Source organism: Drosophila virilis, chromosome 5, assembly GCF_030788295.1.
Source record: "Drosophila virilis strain 15010-1051.87 chromosome 5, Dvir_AGI_RSII-ME, whole genome shotgun sequence".
Taxonomy (NCBI): Eukaryota; Metazoa; Arthropoda; class Insecta; order Diptera; family Drosophilidae; genus Drosophila; species Drosophila virilis.
In genome coordinates this window covers 17,905,988-17,933,925 of record NC_091547.1, presented here as the reverse complement: position 1 = coordinate 17,933,925, position 27,938 = coordinate 17,905,988, and the positions used below count along the sequence as shown (strand labels likewise).

Sequence of the window (27,938 nt, the reverse complement as noted above, 5' to 3'; positions counted from 1 at the left end):
CTATTGTTGTTGGCTCTATGAAGATGATCTAGAAGTTCAGCGCTATGAACCTGCCTCAATTGTTGTACCTGGGCATTGGTACAACATTTTTCGTTACTATTTTTTTGGGTGCAGTTGGCAACGCGATGTCGCTGCCGCTGCCGCAGTCGCAGTCGCTGTCGCAGCCAGCACCGCGACTGGCGGCTGCGACTGCGCGTTGATTATAAAAAGCAAGCGCATCTCCATTGTCTACCCTAATTCAAAACGTTCGTGTACTTTGTGCGGTACTTGTGCTGCCAGGCATAGAAAAAAGCAACAACAACAATCACATAACAATTGTTGTAACTGTTGGCCCAGTTGAAAGTGAGAGGCGTTCAATTTCAATTTCAATTGCAAGTGTTGCAAAAGGACGTTTTAAAGCTATTGTGTGTGTGCGTGTGTGTGCTTAAAAGTGTGCTAAAATCTACTTCAACCCAATAACGGAATGAAACCCATATTGAATACGTTCTAAGCATTTTTGTAACTGAAAGTGAATCTTAGTTAGAAGTTGAAGCATTTGAAGATATATTTTAATTTTTTAATTATTCAAATTTTATTTACTGTCAATTTAGCGCGGATTTTAATACAAATAAATCAAAATGATGTCCTTCAAATCGTTTGTGTTGCTTGTAAGTATCCTTGTCTTAATTGACATATTTACACCAAAAAACAAATTATAGTAAAAATAAAACTATAATTTATTTATAATTATACCAGACGTAAAGTATGAATAGTCGTATCCATATTGAAAATATTATTTGACAAAATTGAGAGCATAAATAGTAGAATTTATTTATTTAAATACAAGTGAATACAATTATATGCTATTATGGCTATTCAAAGTAATATGTGGATGACAATTTCTTATTCCTTATTGCCTGTAACCACTTTATTTGTAGTTTGTTCAGTTTTCCAAACTTGGCTGTGATTTTAGTACACAAATCCTAAGCCTACATAAATCAGCAGCATACAAATCATTTGAGCTTTTTGAACCTCGACGCAGAGAACGAACACTAAGACAAAAGCCGGCACAAAGGACAACAAGTTAAGCTTGTTATATGTCAAATTTGTTTATAAGGATGTGTTGTCCTTGCTCACGTCCTGGCCACAGCAATTTTTGGGGAGGTGGCCGTTGATGGAAGCGTTCTTCGTAGTCTGCTGTCCGCTGTCATTTTTCTTTCGGGACATTGGCTGAGCTTAGCCTGAGTTTTTATCATGCGGTTTTCCACTGATACATTTGTGAGGTGGATTTGCTTTTGATTGCATGCTCAAACTTTGTTAGCTGCTCATAATTTAAATCTGTAGCCAGAAAAGCAAACAAAAATAAGCGTATAGCAAAGCCAAGCTGTTGTTTGCCAAACTACCGAAACTAGTCGAGTGCATGGCAAATACACACACACACACACATACACACAAGTTGGCAACACTTGGCGTCAATGGTAACAAAAACGATTACATAACTTCCATATCGACTGAACTGACTGTCAGGCAGCCTGAAGTGGGCAAAGCGAAAGTCCCAAATCGAACAAATTGCAAATAATCAAAGACACTTAAGTGCTGTGCGTAATATATGTCAGAAAGGCATAAGAAGGACTCACATCCACACACACACACACACACACATGCAATACTTGAGCATACTTTAGGGGGATATGGAATGGATTTTGTCTCATCTGGCAACAGCTGTTGGTTTTACCTAAAATACGAGTACACCCAAATCAGCAGCAATAATATTTGATTATTTTCAACAACTGCTAGCTAAACATTTGGCTTCCGTACAAGGGTTTTGCCAAACAAATGGCTTACAAAGAAATTCACAGCCGTGCCTCAAAGTTCGAATAAGTGTCCTCACATGGCAGATGTATAGTAATATAGGAATAGATATATGCTCAGGCTGAATGGTAATTGTTAAGTGGGAAAGCGAAAAGTAAGGGAAGCTGTTAGAGACTTCTTATGCTCTCTAACTATGATAAGAATAGCAAACATACACTAAATTAAAAGCCAAATATGAATGAAAAAGCATAATATTCGAGTTAAATTTGCTTATATCTAAATGTCCATTAAATATACATTGATTACACAAATTGATGTTAACTTTTGTATCATTAATAACTAGCAGCTGCTAATATCAGAGTATGATTACTCACAGCACACAACACACAACAATCCATCAACAAAAAGTTTTTATATGCATTTTTAACATCTTGACTTGTCTTTTTAGTATCTATATCTTATCTATATTGAAATAATGTGTTTTTAAATAGTTGACTGTATTAAACCAAAGTTTAATTAGCAGAGAAAGAAAATATGCTCGCCTAGATATATGTATATGCTTATAAGCATCTGAATTGTCCTTTTACACTAGATCCAAAACTAGTTAGCTTCAGGTTTTTAAAGTAACAAAGAATATTAAATGTGCTCAAGTTAGTTACATTTAATAACTGTTTAAATGGATTCATGTGTGCTCCAACACGCAAACTTTCACTTACTCCCATTAAAGCCGCAACAGCCCCTCCTCAAGGGCAGTGTGAGAGGCGCCGCAAAGCAGGCAACAAATAAAGCAGACTTAACTGCAACAGGGAGCTGCCTGGTGGCTGGCAAGGAAGCAGAGTAACAAAAAAAAAAAAAAAGGGCGTGCTAAATTGTTGGTGCGACACTTGGATGCTATGCAGACGACTCCGCCTGCCTGTGTCTGGTTGTGTTTTTTAATGCCTGCGCTGCCAAGCAGATAACTGGCAAAGGTAACACAGACACAGCGGTTCATGCCGGCTGCCTGGGTCTCAATGGATACCAAACTGAGCGAATGGCGGAGCGGGCGGGCGAGAGGGAAGTCACTTGCCAGACGCGTGTAATTTGCCGCTTGTAACTTTTTGACTTTTCGTTAGCGTTTTTTATGCCTCCATCTTTTTTTGTTTTTTTTTTTTGGTTTTTTGAAGCATGCTAGACACGCCCAAAAGTAGACTATGCCTGCCCATGGGACACTGCAGGTCAGAACGAAGCCTTTTGGGGCCATGCAAAAACAGATCATGCTATAAAAGGCAAAGTTGCCGCAGCTAGACAAGCGCTAGACAGACCTAGACCCAGACCCAGGCGTAGACCCAGAGCTGCCTGCCAAACGTGTTGAACATGTTCATATCGGTTGTCTCTGGCCAAAAACAATGTTGCCGTAACCCAGGGCACGGCTATAGAGCTGCTACTGGGCGCATATATTAAAATTCCCAGTTTCAGCTGCTCATTTTCGCACGCGGCAAAAAATACCGTCATAACCCCGAAAATGATGGCAGTCAAACGCATCCGCTGCTCGGCACGCTTTTGAATTTCAAATGACAGACATAAAATATGCATCGTTTGATATTTGGCTGACGATTTCGTTGATGGAGCCATGAAGGCTGCACGGCTGCATGATTCCCAATAAGCAGCAGCAGCTGCTGCACATGTGCCCCATGCCCGGAATCTGTGTAATTTTCCAATGCAAGCAACCAGGCGCAACGTTATAGCCTCATAGGTCAATGCTGGCTTTGATTAGACAACTGATTATGGCCATGCAGCCACGCAGCCACAGTCACAGCCGCATCTACAGCCAGTCTGCCCCACAGGCCGATGCCGATTGAAGTGTGAACAATTGCCCAATTGTGCGCCCAATGCATCTCAGGCATTTGACTACCCTAACTAGGCAGGCAGCCAAACATTGAAATGCAATTTGTGCATTTACAAAGCATCTGGAAAGCAGCTCATCTGAGTGCTAGCGAAATTTATGTATTCAATTATTTATCTTTTACATTACTCATCACTTATTATTTTAATATTAAATTAGTTATCTTTTCACTATTTTTGAATTCCATTTTTTAAATTCAATTTTATTTATTTATGCGTACCACATTTAGTTATTGTCTTTTTATTAAAGTTCTTTAATATTTATTATAGCTTATAGTTTTTAAAGTGTATAGATTATTCGATATTAAAGGGTTTTTGGCATTTCATTCGATTCTTGTAGCATTACAAATTCGATTTTAATTGAAATGATTTGCGAGATTTCATTAGCTGGTTGCCGTCGAGATTGGGGTAATTGAGCTACGGGTCGTTCGCATCCTCATTGCATGTGTGGCAACAATAAAAAGAATAATAATAATAATAATAACAATTCCAACATAGAAATATGCAATTGCTGCGGTTTGCTAGCAAGCTGGCAAAAAATATGCACAAAAATATTTTAGTCAAGGCAATTTTCCAGAGCTATCGACGGGACGATGCGACGGCTGCAATGGCTCGGTGCGGTTTTATTGTCTTTGCCAAATGTTGTACACAATATAAAAAAAAAAAAAACTAAAAAAAATTAATGGTGTTTGAATGCAGCATGCGAAGATGCAGGCTTGGGCTTTGTCGAAACCATCTGAGTCTAGGTATGTGTGGTAATCTAATTAAATCGAAATTTCAGCTGATTACAAAAGCAAGCACTGCACCCAAGCAGTAAGCAGTCAGCAGTCAGCACTGAGCCGTAAGCAGTCAGCAGCAGTCAGCAGCAATAAGCAGCATGCAGAACGGCAACAGCAGCCGCCGTTTGGCAATTAGCCAAACGTTCAACGTGGCGTATGCGCAATGAGGACTGAGGGCGCCAACAGAAAGGCATTTTTAATTGCATAGTTTGGGCGTAAGTGTTGCTTTGTATTTCAATTGTTCGCATTGCCGAGCCATGTCTGTGACAGCTGGCCAGAAATTAGTTTAATGGGTTTGTGGTCCACCAACGAAATGTAAAATCTTATATAAAAAGTCTTTGTATATGGGTCATCTGATACTTATCTTAGCATTTCAGCTTTACATTTTTAACAATTCAAATTATTTCCAGCCCATTTCCAAATTTTGCAACAATTGCATCACTTGAATTTATAATTTTTCCCGCTTTCACTTACCTTTTCTTTTGCCACTGTTTTAGCTGTTTCTATATTTTTTCTTCAGCTTCCATGCCGCCCACAACGTTTTTATTATTTTTTAAACACGTTTCTTTATTTAGCCCAATAATTTTCAAATTGCCTTTGGCAACTACTTGAGATTTTTGCAACACCCGATGACTGTAATATATAATTTGACAGATATTTTTTTTTACATTTTTGTTGCTGGTAATTTGAATGCCGCAGCGGCAGCTTATTCAGATTTGTTAAAATCTTATGCTTATTTGCAAAAGGTTAATATCTATATGCGGCCGCTGGCGGCGCTTGTTTTATGAGAGGTTTTATGTCGCGTTTATGGTCTGTGGCTTATGGCCATTAAATTCGGGTTAATTAGGGTTAATGCGGTGTATGGGCAACCGAAAGCGTATATCACTCTGAGGAAAATAAAAAGAATTCTTAGTAAAGCATTTAAAAGCAATTTACTTTCGTTTTCGATTAATCAACTTGATATCATGTAACAGATAAATGGTTATATTAAAAATTTAGCAATACAATACAACTTGAAGATAATATATAATATATCCCATTTGAAACCAAAATTAGAGTTATATTCTATCTCTCAATAATTTATATTATTTACAGTATTTAATTCTAAAACTACAACATTATTTGTGATAATTTACAAGATCCATATGCAGCAATCGGTTGATCTTTAGAAATAAAGAAGAGAATGCCAAAAGATTGTCATAAATCTTCTTCACCTCGGCCAACACTTAGACTTCAAAGCAAGCCGCCAATTGCTGCGATTCCACGCTTGCCATATATCAGATGCCCGCTCCCAAAAGTAAACACACATATTCGAGCATAAAGTCTCGGTGAACTCCGCCGTGATCCAAAAGGGAGCTTGGCCAGATTCGTGCGGCAGACGCGCGCCAAAGCCACAGCCTTTGATCTTTGGCATTGTCCTTGGCATGGAATTTATCTCGTGCCTCCTGCCGACAGCAACATATTTTTTGTTTTCGCTACTTTTTTCGCCAATCAACTGCAACTGGAGTCAGCACGCGAGCAAATTGCGCAAAGTAAAAAAAAAATAAATTTGTTGATTGAAATCGCAGCTGAGGCCAAAACAAAAGACTTAAACAACAAACCTCGCAAAAAAAAATAAAAAAAACAAATATATATATAAAAACAGCCGAAAAAAGAAACAAGGCAATAAAAGTCATTTCCCATTGCACATACTCACGAGCAGAAGGAGAAGAAGTAGGCTGTAGCGGTTTTTTTTCTTGGTTTTTTTGTTGCCATTCACATGGCCCATTAACTTTTATTTGGCCAAATTTGCATTTCAATGCCCCAAAGTGGGGGCAAAAAAAAAAAGAAAAAACACCAAAAAAACGCTGCAACATGCAACAAACGATGAAAAGGTCAGCCAAATGTTTGTTGTTCTACTGAGCGAGCAGGCGAGTGTCGTGCATGTTGCAAGTTGCAAGTTGTTAGTTGCAAGTGTATGTGGCAGCTGTTGTACTAATGCTAATGCGCTATCTGACATCAATGTAGAGGAGTTTGTTTTTTCTTCGCTCGCTGCTGCGGTTGCACCAAAAACAAACTTTGGTAACTTGCTTAATTGCTGGGAACGTTGCAAATTCCATAAATTTACACACATATGTATGTATGCAGCCGCATATTTATTGAAAAAAGAGCCAGACCCAAGAGCCGGGCCAAGAGCTCGTTAGGCACGCCATCGTCATCGTCATCGTCATCCACATCGTCAGCGTCATCGTCATCGCCATGGTTAAATCTGTATACGTGGGCGTTGCAGAATGTTGTCTAGGGTGCCGCTCAAAATTGAGGCAAGTGCCGCAACTCGGGCTGCTGATGACTTAATAACAGTTAATAAACAGGCAGTCCAAGTAAAAGCCTGAGTTAGCCCAACAAGCTGAATGGGAAATATCTAGCAAATGTCATGAGATACAATCGAATGGCCAATTAAATCAATTATTTTAAATGCTTGCTGTGCATCCCTGCAACTTGGCTAAACTCATTTTTATGAAGACATTTTATTGCCAACAATTTTATTGCCAACATAAATCTAGCCAACTCGGCCAATCGTAGCTCTCTTCACATACATTTATTGAATGTATTTGTATATATATATCTATATATATATTAAATGTTAACCGCACATAAATCAATTTGCCAGCCAAGTTTGCCATTTAGCCGCAAGTCGCTGCCAATATGCAATTGTCATATATTTATATACGCTTTTATTATTTATTTTTAATAGTTCTCCAGTTTAAGTAACTTACTCTTAACTTGACGTCGCGCTTTAAACTGGGTCGTGATCAAGTGTGGAGCCAGAGCGAGACAAATGTGCAGATATTCAAACCGTTTTTGTGATACTCGTGATCAGCTCAGCGTGAACTCAACTCTATGGTATTCTAAGTTGTTTTTTATTCTTCAGTTTTTTTTTTCATGTTAAATGTCTGTCGATTGGATCTTAAAGAACAAGCAAGCCAAACTTAGATAATGACAACAGCAAAAATGTTTTAGCATAATCATTCAAAAGGATGCATTGAACAAATCATGATTGATAACAAATAAAAATAATTATATTTTAAATAAAAAAAAAGTAAACATCTTATTAAAAAACTTAACTTAAGTATTAATCAGCCTTCCCAAATGTACGTTTACACACACATAAAAAATCTCTTAAAATTTCTAATGAAGATTAATTTGCTTTTCAATACCGATTAACAACTTTGGTCAAACAATCAAATGCACATTAATAACTAGCTTTTTTTTAAATTAATTACTGCTTTAACTATCAGGCGCGCACACTATAATTTTACAGTCCATATATTTTGGAGCACCAGCCAGAAATTCGCCACAAGTTCAAACTCGTGTCTTCCCTTGTGTGTTAATTGCCCGAAAATGGCAATAGAATCAAAACCATGAAGTGGCAGAGCCATCGAACGTGTCTCACCTACTGCCTACCTGTAATTAATTTCAACAATTTTCATTGTGTTTTCTGCCTTTTGTTTTTTGCCCGATCGGCCTTCAACTTGACGCGCCGCTGACAAAGTGGGCGTGTGCGACATGCAACACGAGCTAGTTTGCTGGAATTGAAGATAAATTCATGCTGCTTTTTTATTTTTAATTTTTATTTATTTATTTTGTTTTTACCTATGTTGAAGCGAACAATGCACAATTTGCTGACCAAGTTTACTTCCGCTGATTGGGCTGATTAATAATGAAAAAGTTTAACGAAACACTTGTTGATTATACACAATAAATAATGTAAAAATCAAAAGGCTTATAAGTGTAATTACCAACACAGCATGTAGCAAAAAATAAATAAATGGAAAACAAATTTAATAAATAATGCCAAAACATAATAACAGTAATGCACGTATAAAGCCGCACAAAGCGAACAATTGCTATTTATTAGATTATGCGCGATTAATGATATTTCAATGCGAGCCGGCTCGTGCTTTATGTCTGGCAGTTACATTAAATGATTAATACATTAAATATTTGATGTGCATAAATATGCTGAACGTTTGCTTAAAGTCATTTTAAGACACAATTCACAAGATCAATGTCCAATGTTCTGAAAACCTCAGCGCCAAGGTGTGAGATAGCCACAAACCATGGCAAACCTAGACCACATATCCAATAAGAACCTTCAACTGGATACAATTAGATCTGTGAACAGAATTTAGCAAAGACCAGAACCACAGCACAGCGCAACGACTCATGATGCACGTTGGTATATTGCAATGTAACATGTGCAGCATTATTTATGTTAGCAAAATGTTTTCATACTTTTAGAAATATTCAAAAATATTACATATCTATTCAATATAACTATATATAGTCAATTGATAGTTTGTGTTAGCTCAAATGTATAAACAATTCAATATGTTTATTATGATTTACACAAAGAGCAAAATTATAGAGTTTTATCTGTTTTAGAAAAAGAGTTCTTCTATGAAACGTTTTACACAATCAACTAATGTCATATTATTAACAGATATTCACTGCAGATACAAAATAAACAAACATAAAGTAAAGTTCCGCTTCAAAGCGAGGATATAATACCTACATAAACTGCAAGCTCACCTTAGTACTTTTTGCAGATATCCATAACTCTTGCCCCAATGTGTTTCAATTCTCCATCAGCAAACTCGAAGACGTAACTTGATTTTCAGCTGTTGTTGCTTTTGTTTGGTATGCAGTTAAATGCAAGGCTTTATCGATCTCAATCTTTATCTGTCTCTCTTTTTTGTACATCTTTATCGTTGATCGTTTTGTGCAGCATTCGATTTGTGCTGTCGTCGGCTGTTGCGGCAATTTGTTGGCCGCGCTTTGACTTTGCCTTTTTATTTAATTTACACGTAAATTATTTGTTTCTTTTCTTCTTGTTGCAGTCAAAGGGAAGTACAGACAATGTTCTTTTTTTTTCTTTTTTTGGCTTCGACTAAGGGTAATTGCATTTGTTTAACATGCAAAAATTGCTGTTGACATGCTTATTGCCTTTAACTTGGGCTCCTCGTTGAAGGTTGGGACCACACACTGTGCTGCATGTTCAAGTAATTGAGGGAATTTAGTTGGTTTATTAAATTAAATCAAACGTTTAATTTATAAACCAATTGAGTCGATTAAAAGAACAAAAGAAAAAGCAATTGAAAACAAAACTTCCCACTTGCCTAGACTTTAATTGAAATAAAAAGTCTACAACATATATAAATCAGTTAGCTATGCACATAAATAATAAACACAAATTGTAAATAACTAATAGTTCAATTTAAGATCAGCTAAACGCAGCTGTAAACTGTTTGCACCGGTGCACGCGGCGTATGCGCAATTTATAAATCAGCGAATCATTTAAAGCAGTTTGCCGTTGACTTTGGCATTGGCCATGGCCAGAGCACAGGCTGTGACAATGATCAATAGCTAAGCATATTTCTATTTTTGCATAGAATACCTGCAAGCATTACATAAAGACGTTGCAAATGCAGCCAGGCGGGGGGGCAAAACATTTCCGCAATCCACAATCCGCAACCAAAGTTGCAGTTAACAAATGCAAATTGAAAACAACGACAGGCAGCTAACAAGAGGCCAGCAGCTAGTTATAAGTCTGACAGCTGGCCAGCATTTGAGCTGGCCAAGTTGGCCAAGTTGATGGATGGCTGTGGCAGACCGAGTTGCATGTGTCAATTAGCCATGTTTGGACCAAAAAAAATAAAAACCCAGAAGATGAAGAAGCGGCTGACGTTTTCAGTTAGCTGCAGCCATAAATTTGTGAGCCCGCCTTAATTGTCAGCTTCTAACCTCCGCCATTTGTTGCCCTTTCCAGTGGGCCGCGCATTCTAAATACGAGTCAACCGCAACCAGACAGCATTTGCTTTGGTTTTGTGCACCTGCCCCAGAGCAAGACGGCGGCAGCGACTGCGGCAGCTGAATGTCAGTTGCGATCTTATCGCGGCTTCTATTTTTGTTTACCGCTCACTTTTTTTTCTAGCATAACCTTTTTTAGCGTTTTTATTTTAATGCTTATAAATGCCAAGTTTTTGTTTGTTTTTAATACAATTTTAAACTGTTTTTGGTTTTCACTTTTTTTTTGTTTTGCAGAGTTTATCACTTGCTGCCATCACTGCCTACACTTACGCCCAGGTAGCGCCAGGCTCGAATGCGTATTTGCCGCCCACCAAAAACGGATATGACTATCCAGAGCCCAATCAGCCATTCGTGAGTATGCCGCACAGGGCCAACAATCGACAAACAGCCGCAAAAATGCAGCCAACCACGCCGCAAATTGAATTAAAGTCAATGGCTAATTATGGCCATAATTTTCACGAGCCCCTCACTCGACTTTTAACCTGGCCTCTGGCTGTTAAGCCGCTTTTTCCAACAGCCAGACCGACTGTCTGGCTGTCCAACTGTCTGTCGCCACATTCATCAGTCAGGCCGAAGACTCAATGCATTCACAGGCCGTCAACACTTTACTCCATAAATGTTCAGAGTCATGCCGCCGTCACCTTTGGCTGCAACACACAGAGACAGAGACGGAGATAGACGTAGTGAAAGAGGCAGCGCTCTTCAATTTGAGTGTCTACTCAAATGATGTTGCATTTGTCAACTGACAGCCTTTTCCATTTGGGGCGTGGGCATAACCACAGGCATCAAATCACAACTTGGCCAAAGACAGGAATGACTTAACATTTTTTTTTTTTAATTTTTTTTGCTTTCATAACGAAGATGCTTTTGGCCGAGTTGCAGTTATAAGCCCAAAACAATTGATTGCTGTGCATTAAATAAAATGCAGTTGCGAAAGTAAGAGAAGTCACCTTTGAGAGTTGACCGTTAAATCTTTTGCAAATAAGCGACAAAGAGTTATAAAAAGGGCGAGGGGCCAGTCAGTCAAACTAGACAGAGAGCTTAGTTAATATTACTACAAGTTCTATAGGAACTATATATCTTTCTATAAGCATGCGTCCTTCCCCTTAAACATAGAATTAATTCGAAAGTATTATTCAGAACCAAGAATTTTCAATTCAAATTATTCAAAGTTTTCACATGTTTGTTAAAGAGAAAATGTTTTATGAATCTAGTTAAAAATATCTAATAGAAAACGATTACCTTAGGCTGCTTGGATAAAACCTTCCGTAAAGCCTTTTAATGTATTACAAACTAACATTGTTTACGCTTGCAGAAACCCGGCACACCAGGTAGACCTACGCCCGGTACCGGTCCACGTCCACCACCATCTCCCCCACGCATTCCCGGTCAACCCGCCGACGTAAGTACATCTTAAACTCAATCATGTCCAACCCTAACTCCTTTACTCCAACTGATCATCTACTGATTATGTATGCTCATGCAGGATCATGTGCACGTGCCCGGCATGCCATTCGACTTTGAGTACGCTGTCCAGGATCCGGAGACGGCCAATGACTATGCGCACAAGGCATCCAGTGACGGCGATGTGGTAACCGGCGAGTATCGAGTCCAGCTGCCCGACGGACGCACTCAGGTGGTGCGCTACACGGCCGACTGGAAGACTGGCTACCATGCGGATGTCAGTTACGAGGGAGAGGCCCAGTTCCCGCAGGGACCAGCTGCTGGTGGACGCGGTGGTGGCGGCGGCGGTGGCGCCGGTGGCTACAAGTACTAGAGAGAGCAGAGCTCGGTCCGTATCGCGTTTTGAGTTATGTCTGTCGTCATTATCTTGTTGTGAATTCCATGAGAAATGTCTAAACTTTATGGTATACAAATAAAAACTATTGCTAATTTTTTATATACATTATTATTTCAATTTAAATCTAACGATATGGAAACATTTCAATTTCTATCCAGGATATTGATTAGTGAAATTTGAATCCGGTATTTAAAGTTAATATCAATTTCTATCCAGGATATTGATTAGTGAAATTTGAATTCGGTATTTAAAGTTAATATCTTTTTACCTGTAAAAAACGTACTAACTGTAGCTCTATAACTGTGGGAGATATGAAGACCAAGAATGAAATTGCATAAAACCAATATATTTGTTTTTATTTAATAAACAATGTATAAAATTTCTATAGATGATATATGAGAAAAGCTTTTAAACAATCCTTAGAGTCTTTATGAACAAAAAACGACAATGTTTATGGAATTGACTTTTTTAAATATTTTCAAAACTCGGTCACAAAAGCGACGCCAGGCGACTGTTTCAAGCAACAGAGCGGGAAAGCACAGGCGCCTCTAGGCAAAGCACACTGAAAGCTTTTCGCAGTCCGATTTGTAGCCCTCGAATTGAGCTCGACTGTCAAACGCTGTCAGCAGAAGCAACAGGCGGCGCTCAGCTGTGCCCGCTCACACATCTGGCAAACGTCAACACGGGCAACGCGCAGCTGCACGAACAGGTAAACAGACACCTGTGGAGCTTTCGCGGATGTAAACAAAGCGAACGCGCAGGCGCGTCATATGTCAACGCATGCGCAGGATATGGTGTGAGCAGCGCAGCGTCTGTCAAATGCACTGACTATACACTCGTCTCGCTCGCACGCACTTGCGCCAGCCGATGAACTCATCGCTGACACAGAAACGTCAGCGAAATGTCAGTCAGCTAACGGCAGTATACAGAGAAAAGTTTTTTTTTATAGACCTACAGAATTTTCACACGCGCAACGCTCCCAAAATACAAGTAAAAACCGTGCTAATTTGAGAAAAATTCAAGAAAATTGGCGAAATTATTGTAAAATGTGCAGTGCGTGAATGAAAAGTGGCAAAAAGTAGCTCCGGAAAATGTTTGTGCAGGCAGCAGGCAGGCCTAAACCAAATGAAATGTGCAAGTGTGTGATTGAGTGCAGCAAATTGGGCTACAATTAAATTAGGCTCGTTCGTATATATGTCGCGGCCCAGATCGGTGCAGCCAGTACAGCAATATGGCGAGACCATTTTGGGCCTGGCGTCGCCTCTGCCTGAGCCTTCTGTTTGTGTTCATCAACTGTGGGCCTGCTGTCAATGGCGAAAAAATCAACTACAATCTGTGAGTGACCCCCTCCCCCTCCCCTACCGCACTCACTCAGGATCTAAAGCATCATTAATTTTAATCTAAAAAATATATATATTATATATATATATATTTATATATTGTATATATTCAACAACATAGTGTGCACTCCTGGGCGGACAAGCTGGGCTTGGAGCTCTTTTCGTTGGGCGATTTTATCACCAGGCGCAAGGAGGTACAAGAGGTGAGTCGCCCTATTGATTTTTCCCACTGTGCCCTCCCATTGTTTTTTGTTGACGTTTGGTGACGGCAGCTGCGACGGCGACGGCGACTGCGACTGCGACTGCAGCAGAGACGTCATATTTGGGTTAAAGGCTGCCTGAGTAGGCAATTATATATACAAAATGTTTGAAGCACGCGGCGCGGCTGACAACATCACACCACACCTCGCCCCACCTCACCCCCTGCTGGTCAACCAGTTGTTGTCTCTTTTATGAGGTCAGTAGCTGCTGCTGCGTAGGACAGCTGGGTAATTTATTTTTAGTCAGCGCAATTGGATTTTCTAATGAAATTGCTTTGCAGGCGCCAAGCCAAACGCGACATGTGGCATGTGGCATGAGACATACAGACAGAAATATATACATAAAGATACTTAAGTATTTACCCTAGCTCGCTGACCATTAGGGCCTTGGCAATGGCTTATTATAACTGTTCCACGACAGCAACAAAATGGAAAACTTTTACAGGGTTATTACGGGGAAACGTCTTGGGTTCAATATATAAAATTATGGAACCAATAAAGTCTATATGCATAAAAAGTTTAATTAAGAAAACATGAACATAACTTTCTTGAAAAGTTTCCTACGATTTTTCAGGCATTAAAAGTATATGTGAATATTACAAAATCATGGATATATCTTTAAAAAATGTATTTATTTAATTAGGTGGGAAGCTACTTACCTTAAAAAGTTCAGAGTTTCTTTGTCTGCGTACGATATAAAAAGGCCTATAAATATGGTGTCTAAAGCTCTATAAAACGAGATAGATTTTAAAACCAGAGGCTATAGAAGAAATAAAAGATATGTTCTCTGTTCCATATACAAAGACTTGAACGCCAATTTGCAACCTCTATCCCATCTTAACGCATTCTATACAGACAATCGAACAACCCGTCAGACATATCACAAATATACGGATCATAATAACTTAGACAATATAATATAATTTATAATTTATACATTTTGAAAATACTATACTCCTGATTCCAAGTATTTTCATTGGCGGTCATTTCCCTCAACTTCATTCCAAAATAAAACAAAATAACACTCTAAAAAAATTTGCAGAGCTTCAAAGAAGCCAAAGTGGTGACGCGTCAGGGAGGAATTATTGTCGAGTCCATGGCAAAAGAAATCGAGATGATGATGGATCTCAAAGTCAGCGCCGTGCGTGTAAGTAATTTTCCCCAGCAATACTAAAATGGATTCTAAGAAATATATATAACTTCTGCATCGATTTTAGCGCATTATGGATACTGCTGAGAACACAGCTCTGTCACATCAAAATGATATGGCTGACAAGATGTTCTCGTACTACAATGCCAAAGAGATGGCGGAACCGGGCGAACCGACACCACCACCTCCAACGACACCACCGGATATGGATGATCAGATCGGCGAGCCGTTGATCTATGTGCCGCCCAAGGTGTTGGTGCTGGAGCCAAGGCCGGAGTTCCAGAATACGCCGGTCAATTTCAGCGTCAGTTCCGTGCACGTGCCGGTGAATGTGTTCGATCGAGGTTTGAACTGTGCTTAAGATCATAACAGCTATCGCTCTTCTCTATGCTCTCTCTCTCTCTTTTTCTATTTCTTTTTCAAACTATCTGTCTCTTCATGTCTCTATATATATATATACACCTCTGTAACTGTAACTGTAACTGTTGCTCTCTTTGTTAAGCACATTGCGTGTCGTATGTCTATGTAAAGCTTCAACACACGAGCACACACATTGCCAATACACAGCGTCTCTGTCTCTTTCTAGATGTCTAAACGTAGCTCTAAGTCTGTTTGTCTCGCTCGTATGCTGTATGCTAATTAGTTACCGTTAATAGTTAACCGTTAACCGTTAGCCGTTAACGTTCCTCGTATGTTGCGCCTTCTTTTTCTTTTTCAATTTCCAACCGCTTACGTCAATGCGCGCCACAAAGCGCACGCGCGCCCACGCAAGCAACGCATCGCCGCATTCTGCGCACACAACTGTACCTAATGGCCGATAGTGAGAGATGAGCGCGTCAAATGAAAATTCATATGCACAATGTGGCAAGATTGAAAATAGTTTGATAAAGTTTGAGTGAATGAAAACCAAAATGAATATCAAGTAAAGAGATTCAGTCTCCGCCTTATTTAATAATACAATAGTATGATTTAGAAAATGAGGTCCTTTCCTATTATCTTATTCAACTTATTGAAAAATTGTCTACGTGTTCATCTCTATGAAAACCCTTGTTTTTCACCGACCGAGACGCGAGTGTTGCGTTGCGAATTGTTGCTGGGGACGCGTGCGTGGCGCTGTGAATGTTTATTGCCGACACGCGGAATGCTTTGCCAAAAACCGTACAACACCCAACTAAGCCACTGTAACACTAACGTGCAATATGCCCACGCCCACGCCCACGCCCAAGACTACGACCATGCCAACAAAGCACACATATACACGCTCACACACAGAAACACGCGCACACACACCTGTGCCTGCACTGCCTTGTGCTATGTTTGAAACGCCTCACAAAATCCTTTAAAAAAAAAACAGAGAGATATTCTTCTAAGTCTTAGTTCGAATCCCCAAAAAGAAAAACTAATCAATTTCTGTATAAAAATTCTTCCCGTTTCTTTGACATCGAAAAAAAAATGACAACAAAAAAACAAAACAACAAATCATCGGCAACACACTTCGAATACCTCGACACGAACATGAATACGACACACAAAACAAAAAACACACTCAGCATCGGATGTTATAAAAGCGATTCAATGGTCGGAGAATTTGGATCAGATATTTCGTGATAATTATAAAAACGATCCAAGTTTGTCGTGGCAATTTTTTGGCAGTTCGACAGGCTTTATGCGTCAATTCCCTGCATCGAAATGGAAGAAGGACGTACCGGTTGATCTATATGATTGCCGTTTACGCTCTTGGTACATGGAGGCGGCGACAAGTCCAAAGGATATTATTATCCTAATGGATGGATCTGGTTCAATGTTGGGACAGAGGCTAGATATCGCAAAGCATGTTGTCAATACAATACTCGATACATTAGGTACAAATGACTTTGTGAACATCTTCACCTTTGATAAGGAAGTGAGCCCAGTTGTCGGATGTTTCGAGGACACACTGATTCAAGTATATATATCTTTTATTTGACTATTATTTTTATTTATTAATTATCATATGATTTTTCAATCATCAATCTGATTTTTCTTTATCCCACAAAACAAACGAACAAATTAAATTAATATATACACACTCAATCAATGCGGCTTCAAACACAACAATCCCATAAAACAAAAACAAAACCGAATTCGTTTTACAACTTCGAAATTCATCCAGGCAAATCTGGGCAACATACGTGAACTAAAAGAAGGGATTGAATCGTTTAAACCCAAATCGATTGCCAATTATACCGCTGCATTGACAAAAGCCTTCGAGATATTGGAAGAGACGAAGATTAATTCGCGCGGCGCGCAATGCAATCAGGCGATTATGATCATTGGTGATGGGGCACCCGAGAATAATCAAGAGGTCTTCCAGTTGCACAATTGGCGCGACCCGCCCTATAGGCCGGTGCGTGTTTTCACCTATCTGATTGGCAAAGAGGTGGCGAATTGGGATGATATACGGTGGATGGCATGCGAGAATCAGGGTTATTATGTGCATCTCAGCGACACAGCTGAGGTGCGCGAAATGGTATTAAACTATATACCAGTTATGGCTAGACCTCTGGTATTGGGTAGGCATGATCATCCGGTCATATGGACGCAGGTCTATGCGGACCTCGAGGTGGGTAATAGTCTAGGACCATTTACCAACAAACATCCAAAAACCAAAAGCCTTCAATCGTTTAATGCTATCTAGGATACAAAACTCTCCGACTACCTGTGGGAGATCAAACAGTGCGAGGAGCAAAAGGCCGATGTCCTGGAATACTGGCAAGTACACGATCGCATGCTGGAGCCCAGCGAAATGCACAGACGCGAGTATCGACGCATGAAGGAGGTGAACTACATATTTATCATATTTCTATATATACAATTTTCATTTCTCATTGCTTCCCTAACGCAGACCTGGAACCAACCAGTAGACTCCAATGTCTATCAATTTATGACCACCGTTTCGATGCCCATATATGATCGTCGCGAAAATGCGGTAAGTCAAGCCTATAGAAATCGTATTGCCCGAGAGCGAGCGAATTCAGAAACTAAATCGAAAATCAAGTATCAACAGTTAGCACTGCCCAAAATTCTTAGCCAAAATCCTATAAACGACATTTACCGACGTCGCATCGCAGACAACGGCGCGTTCATTATGCTCTCTCTCTCTCTCTCGATCTATATCTCCGTCTTACTCATCGTCGAAGCAATCGATATATATATATATATATATATATATATATATATAAAAGAGAACCAAAAGAAACCAGTACCCAAGCCATAATCTATCTATATAAAAACTCATTATATACTACTACTATATTAATATTTTATGCGTTATATATATATAACACACAACAACTACCTACTACTACTACTACCAAAACTATACACAACTATACCACAGAATATCACCGAAGAAGTTTTAATAAATGAAGCACTCTGGGAATTGCAAACACGTGAGGTACAAACTATAATGCCAAATTCTAACAAAACTACAAAATTCCAATTCCAATTTACATTTGAGTAAATTTAATAAAGAAAAAAAAGTATTTACTGCTCTTTAAGCGAAAGTTTTATATACGCCAATTAATCGCATATATCGTATTGAATTCAATATAATTATATTATTCAAGTATATATATCTCCATATATGTATATCAATATATGACTAAAGTAAACAATTTGTTATACTTTGCGCTACATAACATGCATACCTATTCCATATTTAACCGATATACTTATATAAATAACTATACCTACTCGTATATAACTCTAGCTAACATGGTCTAGGACCATGATGTTTTATTAGCAAACTTTTTGCCATTATAGTTGACCACGTACTCGTACTAGGTACTATCAAAATACATAAATATATATATATATAAAGATATATACATATAATTAAAACAAAATCAAAACAAAATCAAAACAAAACATGAAACGAACTCTATATATTCAAAATTGCTATTCGATTGGTAAAGTATTTAACGATATGCCACGTAATTATATACTATAGCATATAAATAATTTTCTTTATATATTCGTAAACGTACCATAATTAAAATATAGCTATGCCTAGTTACTTACTTAACGTAATCGTACATTATATAGAACATTTTATCTAGCATTTTGAGTAGTACAATTTAACATTTGTTGTTTTACGTAAAATCAACGAACAACAACTTATCGGGTTGATGCCGCGTGGCCTAGTGCCTAAATACACAGTATAAAGTACTCGTATATAGACCAATTGGTTAAATACTCCCAATAGAAATCCCAATGTTAGCGTGCCGTATTCATTGATGTTTTGTAAGTACAATGAATTGAATACTACAAATACCTCGAAATCTTAGGCTAGTGCTGAGGATCTATAGAGCACATGAAACAACATCAACAACAACAACAATAACAACAGAAACAGAAACAGAAACCAACACGGCAAACATACAAGAACATTTTACAACACTAGAAACAGTATTAAAAATTTGATTAAGTTTTTATACCCTTCATAAGAACCAGCCCAAGGGACGGCAATTGTTAGGCAGGCACCCTAGTATCCAGCTTAGTTTAATACACCCCACACCCAGTATTTAACTTTCTCCCAGCTGCGCCCCCTAGGTGTGTACACCCGAAATATTTAAGTTGCTTTTGTTACTCGAGATTTATTTATTAAAAACTACCAATACAAATTCACAGCTCATTAATCTAACGACCGATATAAATCCGGCTGCGAAAATAAACCTTCAAGTTGTGAGTAAATTGTTTCTAAATTTAAGCAACAACAACTGCAACCAAATGAAAAATAAAATACAACTAAATTTTAAAACTGCAAACAAATTTTTCAAATTAAATTTAACATTTGTTTTGATTAACGTCTGTGCCGCATGTATTTTGTTCTTGAAGAAATGAAAACTCGTTTTGCTTTCAAATTGAGCACCATCTAAGAATTTTATTTTTACCACCACATTCCACATTCCACGTCCATTTTCCATTCTCCCTTATTTATTAGTTTAGCTTCACTTTCGTTTTTCTTAGCTTTTCTTTTAAGCTTTCGTCCAACAAATGCCTTCGTATTAATATAAAAATAATTGCTTATGTTTTTTCTAATTCGTTATCCTAGGCTAAGTTCTATGTGTAAAGCTTTTCCTAATTGCTGTTAACGGGCACTCGATCAATTTCCTAGGCAACTGCAACTGCAAATTCTACTAACTGTCTAGTTGAACTTCAACCTAGCTGCAACTGGTTAACACTCACTCACCCCCTCTTAACTACTCGGAATGGTTCAGTTAAACAAAACTCCGTTCCACATTAAAATGAATGCCAAACTACCAAACAATTCTCAACTCATTTACACTGTGTTTCCACTGGTACGATGCGTTAGCACTGTGTTTCCACCAGTTCCACTGACTCGACGTATTTACACACTGTTTCCACTGGTTTAGCGAGTATACGCGGTGTTTCCTCTGGTATGCGCTGCTCTCACGCACACAAACACACATATACAACTGTGTGAAGGGTATAAAAACTATGAAAAAAAAAAAAATAACAACAACACCAACTACATGAAACACACACTCAAACAAGCCAAACCCAAAACTCGTACTTTTCAAGTGCGTCGTTCACTCACATCTTGTGCTATACTCTTCCCCGCCCCAATACACTTTGTAAACAGCTTTGTCACAATTTTTAGTTTAATTTTCAATCAAACAAATTGTAAATTACGTTTTTCTTCTTCTTCTTCTACTTTGCTAAAGCGTCGAAACTAAAAATTTGCTAAAAATTATCTTATTTTGATTTGTTTTTTATTTTTTTTTTTTTTTTTAGTTTACACTGCGTTCTCTCGGTTTACACAGCCACTTTACGCTCTCATACGCTCTTAGTACTACTCTGCTATGCCATGTAATTAGCCTTACGCTGTCAAAAACTAAAACTCCAATTTAAAATTTTCTACAATTATTTGTAATTTTGAAAATCGATCAACAAGAAGAAAAAAAAACTCTCCTAACTGTATTCGTAAGTTAATGCGTAGTAAAAACAAATGCTTTTCATATGTATTTGCATAAACAATTTCTAAATTTTCTTTATATTTATTTATTTTATTTTATTTTTCTGAAATGCCATAAAGTGTAAGCCGAATCAAAATTTCGTTTTGTACTAGCAATGCCATTTATCAACTTCAAATTCAATTCATTTTCAGTATTTGATTAACAATGCAAACAATAAAAATTCTCTGTACTTGTACTTGTATTTGCGCTATAAAAAAAAAACCAAAAACCAAAAAAAAAAACATTTAAAAATCCAACTTGTGTAAATGTTCTGATCCAAACACTTTAGAAAGCATTTTGTTAAATTTATCTTACAATTTTTGCTCATGCACAGACAAGAATTGCAAATATATTGGGCGTGGCTGGCACAGATGTGCCCATCAATGAAATTAAAAAATTGCTATCGCCGTTTATGGTAAGTGCTTGTGCTGTAAAATAGCTGAAGAAATTGATTTTAACTAATATCTCTGTAGCTTGGCGTGAATGGTTATGCGTTTATAGTAACCAACAATGGTTATGTACTATTCCATCCAGATTTTCGTCCAATTGTAAGTACTAGACAACAAAATACCAGAAATATTTACACTTTTCAACACTATATGTATACCTTTTGCTGAGCAGTTCCAAGGTTATATACTAAAGCCAGCTTACAATAGCGTTGACATGATTGAAGTCGAGCTATTGGATGACGATCGAGCCGCCAGAGACTTTAACCCAGTATTGATGACGGTATGCATAAAAAATAAATCTAAATAAAAAAAATATATTTATACTATATTTACGCTTCTCTCACATAGATACGCGATGCTATAATCAATCAATCGACTGGCAGCAAATGGATGTTGGTTAAGAATCATTTCGATGAAATGGTAAGTCTAAATTCCCATTTACATCATTTGGTGTACACCATTTCGATATGCTCCACAGAAACGTGTGGCTCGCGTCAAGCGCCAGTATTACTGGACCGCTATTAAGAACACACCATTTACGCTTGTTATTTCCTATCCTGAGCGTTATGGCGTGAGTCGCGTGGAACCACGCACCGAACAAGATATTCATCGCACCTATATAACGGGCAAAAATATACGCAGCTTCTTTGATGGCAAACGCTGGAAGATTCATCCCGATTGGTAGGTTTATTCATAAAATCCAATAATGCCGATCGGAACTGATATTCTTCCTATTGTCTTAGGCTATTTTGCAAGCAAACCAACAAGACATTCAGAACGCCCGAAACTGAACTTTTGTATTTTGTGGACCGTATGTCTGAGCCCGGTTGGCATTGGCCATCGAGTCGAAGCGCGTTGCCCCCGGAGCATGCGGCGGCCATTTTCTGTAAGTGGACAAAATGATAAAAGCAACTTTTTTATTTTTTCTTTTGGGTTTTGAAAACGCTTTGATAACAAAAAATGCCGCTGTTGACGCTTTTGAACTAAGTTTTGCTTATTGTGTTTGATGTTCTGTTTACCAATCGAAAGAAATTATGATAACAAAAACTAAGAGAAAGAAAGAAAAATTTCGATTACGATTTCAATAATCATGCAAATTCACAGCTAACAACTCATCAACTGGCCGCTATCCATCAATCAATGAAAAAGAAAGCTACTATTGTGAGTAACGAATACCAAAGCCAAGTCAAGTTGTAACATCCAAGACTCCTCCCCGATCACACACTCACACACACACTCACGCACCAGTAGCACCAATCTTAACTGAGCTATGCACTCTGCACTTGCACCTCCATTTCGTTAGCACCTGTTTAAGTACAATTTAGGCACTTCTGTTGCCAGTGCAGCTGAGAAGTCAGATATGCCTAATATATGTATTCGTAATTTATGATTTCAACTAGTATTATTAGAAGCTCTATGTTGCCACCAGTTAGCTGCGGAATTTGCACAAACGAACAACAACAAAATGGACATGCATGAACGAAAACTTTTATTTATTTCAATGAATATTGTTTTGTATAAAGCTTGTTAAATTTATTTTTAAGTTTAAATAAGTTTATCTGAACGCATGTTTACACTGCGTGAGCTGCTTGATAGCCGCAACACAGTGGAAACCTTGCATATTTATCACAAAGATGATGTTATCCAGGGCTGCAAACTCGTTTTAAGCCGAACCGGTTCATTATCAAATTAAAATAAAAAAATCAAGAAATACCCAAAACATATTTTACATTTCTTTTCAAAAAATATACATTTGATGGATATCCTGGTATAATATATAATTTTAGTCCCCAGCTGGCCCATTTTGGATTGGGATCAAGTTGATTTCCCTTCTTCAAGTAGAGAACATAAACGGCTTTTAGTAGAACGAGCGATTGTAAATGATTTGTACATCGATTCATATGCCAGGCTTAAGGCAAAACCGATCCTTTTTGTAAGAGTTTGCAGTCCTGGTGTGAGCGCTGCTTAAATGTTTACAGGCTAATGAAAGCGCTCTTTTATTTAACTAATAACATATATATCATATGCTGCAAACTAATGCTTGACCTTTTCTTATTACAGGCGATCGCCAGCTAATGCAGTCACTTGTCTTTGATGCACGTGTCACCAAATGGTTCTCCAACAATACCAGTTTTAATGCGCGCGAAAAGGATGAGAAGAGGTAAGTGGCCGGTGCGAATGGAGCAACTGTTTGCAGTGCCAGGGCTTGACTTGTTTCACACATCAAGTACAGTCAACGCCATGCCAGGCATAATTATATAACTCAATATCCCAACCAGTGGCAGCACATATTAACCATTATAATTTGTGTGTACGCCTTTCTTTTTTCTCACTTTTATTTGCATTTAATGGGCGAACTTTTGCGTATCGTTGTTGTTGTTTGTCTATTTCATAATGAATTTTTGCACCCACAAATGAATACTGCAATCTATGAACTCTTGAACCACATAACATAATGCCTTTCATATTGTCTAAATCGAAATACAATACAAATACCCTCTCTAGCGTAAGCGCATCAAGCCCAATAGCCGTACTAATGGGTTTGCTGCCAAGGTAAACAGAAAAACTCGTCTTTACTTACTATATAATATATCATACTATATATATTATATTGTTTTCTTGTCATCGATCATCTATCGGTACATATCTAATATATCGATTTCTGTTCCAACAGACACGAATTCAAGCAGCGATTTGGCATCACCGTCGCCTTTCTGGCCACGCACAGTGGGCTAACACGCTGGCATGAGTTTCATTCGAATATGGCCGAGCAGCCGGGCGTGGGGTAAATCACCAACACGTTACAGTAGTCACTCTTGATAAACAACACTACCATTTCAGTGAGAGCTTTAGTCAGAATAACAAGCGCGCCATCGATGAGATCTGGTACAAACGCGCAGTGGATCAATATTTTGTGCAAAAGGAGAGCTTCGTCTACTCCGTGCCTTTCGATGCTGGCGGTAAGTCTGGCATCATCATTTGGAGAATCTGTAGTTAACTGTTCTCTATTACACTTGCAGAGAGTGGTTCAGAAATTATTGTTACTGCCAGTAACGCCATCTTTCACAATGAGAGCTCCAAATCTGCGCCCGCTGCTGTCGTTGGATTCCAATTTCAACACTCGGCCTTCTATAAGCTCTTTCATAATATCACCGGCAATGTAAGTGCTCTTTAATCCTCTTAAGATATTCATAAAGATGAACTAAGCAATCCCTTATAGGCCTGTGCTGTGGATGATAAGGACTGCTATATACTGGACAACAATGGATTTGTGATCATCTCTTCACGCGTGCACGAAACTGGCAGATTTTTCGGTGAGGTCAATGGCGCCATCATGATGCGCCTGGTGGAGGAAAGAGTATACAAGCGCGTCATTGTGTATGACTATCAAGCCGTGTGCTTCGAGTCGAAAACAGAAGTTAACGCTTCCAATACGCTGCTTTCTGTAAGTAGACATACATAGTAAAACTATTGAAAAATCTCACAGGCTTATCAAAACAGTTACGTGCCGTTAATACCTTTAAACACTTTACCAACACTGCCAATCAGTGCGCCCAAACATTTGATGGCATATAAGATGGCAACTCTATGTTTCAAATCAGCTTCTCCATCTATGAATAACTTAGGCTGTTTCAATTTTCTTCATTGCCTGATTATAAGACTTATACAAAGATTTTCTAAAAAATTTAAAATTTAATTGGAATACAATTTTAAGATTTAGAGAATATACTCTACAGCATTTCTAATAACAGTTCCGTACATTAAAAAATTAAATTTTTGAATATTAAAAAATTATTGCAAGCTTTATAAAATGAATAGGAAAATATTTTCATCAGCAAAATATTAAAAACCTTAATAGTTTTACAATAATATGACTAAAATTTAACAGCATTTTTTTATTCTAAGAATCTACTTTAAAAAATATTTTAAATTCGATTAAAAAAATATGAATTTCTTCTTTTCCGGTGTGTAGACAATGAAATCGTTATTTTCAATAAACATGCATTAACTATAACGTATTACATGTGTTAAATTTCTCTCATTGTTGTTCTCTTTTTATAGCCGCTGTTCCATCTGCTACGCGTGGGCAAATGGCTGCTGCATACGGCGCTGTGGTATATTGTACAACTGATGCGACTGGCGCCCGGCGTAACGGCCCATTACAATGATGTGTATATGGATGTGAATGGCACAGAACCGGAGCCGGAGCCAGATGATAACAGTCGGGCAAAGAATACAGCCTGGCTGCGCTACCTGACGCTGCATCGCACGCGTCTCAAGTCGTGCGACATGCAGCGCGAGTTGTATATGCTGTACAATGAGAAGGACAACGTTGTCTACAATATGACAGCGCATGCATGCGAGCGGCCATTTGTGGTGCTGCCCATACCGAACAGTAATTTGATACTGTTGGTCATCGATCAGCTGTGTCCGCGCGATGTCGCCTACGTGCTGACTGTCAATCCCAAGCCGATACACTATCCGCTGGCGCCCAACGAGACCTTCTCCTGCTACAAGCACGCACGTGAATTCAATCGAGTGCGTCCACAGAGCTGCATCAGTCGCCATGCGAATGTAAGTCACATACACTCATTCACTCTCTCTCTCATTCTCGTTCTCTCTGCTAATAATTCGCTCTCTTTGGTCTAACGCAGGAGAGCGCAATCAAGTTGTGTGGCAAGGGCTGCGCCTTCTATGCGAATCTCACGCTACTGCTGCTCAGCCACGTGCTGAGCCGCTTGCTTTAACGGCGGTCGCAATACATTTAGTCTAATCGTAGGCAATCTATATTGATAATGTTTTTTGTATTATATGATAGTTGAAAAGGGATAGGGGAACTACAATTTTTTACTATACTCTTAAACGCTTGAGCGCTGTTCATTTTTTCCACAATTTTTCAACTTAGTTTTAAGGCAAAGGTAGCTACCAAATTTGTTTACAATGCGTGTGTTAAGTTTTATGTTAACTATGAAAATGTAACAGTGTGTGCTGCCTATGATGGACGAGTCACTGCGCTTTATTGTGGACCTTCCAATAGACAAAACCAAATATGTATGTATATGTATTTATTATACTAATTAACTAAAAATTCCAACAACGGCCTTAAACAACTCGCAAATATAAAACAAAAAAAATATATGAAGCAAAAATAAATAAATAAATAACATTTTGTAAATGCCGCTCGCTGTTAAATAGGCAAAAAAAAAAAGCGCACACTGTTCCATATAAACTACTGCCCATGTTAAGTGTGTGTTTGTGTGTGTGTGTGTGTGAGTGTGTAAATGTAAGTGTATGCATGTGTGTGTTTGCGTGTCAAATGTGTTAAAGCCTAATTTAAGATCGCCACGTTTGTAAGTAACACTTAGCTAATTATTATGTTAAAGTACGGAACAAAAATAACTATAAATAAAGCAAAAATAATGAACCATTTAAATATACATAAATAAATATACGCCAGGTACATGCTATACGTTTAAGTAGCTTTTGTATATTTGCTTAGCTTAGCCCAAAACAACAACTACAAAAATATAAATTAAAAGAGAAAACAATACTAAAACCAAAGGCCATTTAAGAGTTCGGCTTTACGAAGCATTAAATACTTTTATAAACATTCGTTATAGCTATAGCGTAAAATGAAAAAAAAAACCACATAGAGTATGAGTAATAAAAAAAGAAACCTTATTCTTTGTTTTTATATAAAGCATATATACAAAAGTAATAATAATAGTTATGATAATACTGATTGATACCTAATATAACCCACAAGTACCTATTATAACAACTTTTTATTACATACTACTAAATACTTGATACGAGCTACGAGCCACAGAACTGAGCAGAAGCAGCAGCGTCTAGTAAATTAAGATTTAAATGAGAAAAATTAAAAGCGAACAAAAAAATTAAAACTAAATTTGAACTTGACTAGTTGAAATTTATAGAATAATCTGGAACAATTCATAACCAACATTTTCAACATTTAGGCAAGCTCCAAATTCGAATTTTACGCTTATTGAAAATCTCACACATTCTGATGCCATTTTCACAATCAAAGCTTGAGACCCTACCCCCATTTTTGTAGTACCCGTGTACCTACCCTTGTGCCATTCGATTGTTTAGAGTTTGTTATTTACCATTTAATATTTACACTTCTCTCTGTTACTTATTTAATGCCATTCCTAACCCACTAAATATAATGGTCCCACTCCAGTAGTTAAATGAGATCTTTTTAATTCGCCCAATCTATAATACAACACTAAAGAGATATTATAAAATGTAGATAAGCCGCGAGGCCTCTTTAGATCGTAACATAAAGAGTCGTTTCATAAAAAGAAAACAACTAAAAGAAAATAAATTAAATAAACAAGACTGTTTCCATTTGCGCAGTTTTCTCTAAACGGAAACGGAACCGAAACTGGAAACAGCACTGAATAAAACAAATTTTGACCGAAACGAGAGATAAAAACTTCCTTTAAAACACTCACTAACCACTGCAGTTTGTAATAAACTTAATTTAAAAGCAACAACACTGAATACATAGAAATTTATGTATAAATTAAGCATATATTAATAATTAAATAAATGAACAAATTTGTCAAAAGTGCTAAAAACCATAAATA

General features: G+C 37.9%; 2 protein-coding genes and 1 long non-coding RNA gene across 9 annotated transcripts; 2 read left to right on the top strand and 1 right to left on the bottom strand.

The window, feature by feature from the left end:
- Window positions 1-227: 227 nt before the first annotated feature.
- Window positions 228-12,201, top strand: Cpr50Cb (Cuticular protein 50Cb). Its single transcript, XM_002049503.4, has 5 exons — window positions 228-342; window positions 591-647; window positions 10,536-10,652; window positions 11,617-11,703; window positions 11,788-12,201. The coding sequence occupies exons 2-5, from the start codon at window positions 618-620 to the stop codon at window positions 12,076-12,078; spliced, it is 525 nt and encodes a 174-aa protein (XP_002049539.1). The 5' UTR covers window positions 228-342; window positions 591-617; the 3' UTR covers window positions 12,079-12,201.
- On the bottom strand, window positions 7,582-9,641 carry LOC116651137 (uncharacterized). Its single transcript, XR_004304156.2, has 3 exons — window positions 9,024-9,641; window positions 8,085-8,141; window positions 7,582-8,017 (listed from the first exon to the last, which is right to left on the bottom strand). It is a non-coding gene; the product is annotated as an uncharacterized lncRNA (long non-coding RNA).
- Window positions 12,202-13,025: 824 nt separating the features above from the next.
- stj (voltage-dependent calcium channel subunit straightjacket) lies at window positions 13,026-27,927 on the top strand. 7 transcript variants are annotated; one of them, XM_015174312.3, is made up of 24 exons: window positions 13,026-13,437; window positions 13,564-13,645; window positions 14,745-14,849; window positions 14,920-15,196; window positions 16,403-16,797; window positions 17,005-17,454; window positions 17,530-17,670; window positions 17,737-17,820; window positions 19,524-19,577; window positions 21,207-21,287; window positions 21,346-21,420; window positions 21,494-21,601; window positions 21,670-21,741; window positions 21,800-22,002; window positions 22,065-22,207; window positions 22,426-22,482; window positions 23,383-23,482; window positions 23,827-23,874; window positions 23,996-24,106; window positions 24,163-24,281; window positions 24,342-24,481; window positions 24,542-24,766; window positions 25,384-25,896; window positions 25,977-27,927. In XM_015174312.3, the coding sequence occupies exons 1-24, from the start codon at window positions 13,334-13,336 to the stop codon at window positions 26,067-26,069; spliced, it is 3,780 nt and encodes a 1,259-aa protein (XP_015029798.1). In that variant the 5' UTR covers window positions 13,026-13,333; the 3' UTR covers window positions 26,070-27,927. The 7 variants fall into 7 exon arrangements, with proteins under 7 accessions (XP_015029798.1, XP_032292847.1, XP_032292849.1 ...); XM_032436956.2 differs by lacking the exon at window positions 19,524-19,577 and adding an exon at window positions 18,232-18,288; XM_032436958.2 differs by lacking the exon at window positions 19,524-19,577.
- The last annotated feature ends 11 nt before the right edge of the window (window positions 27,928-27,938 follow it).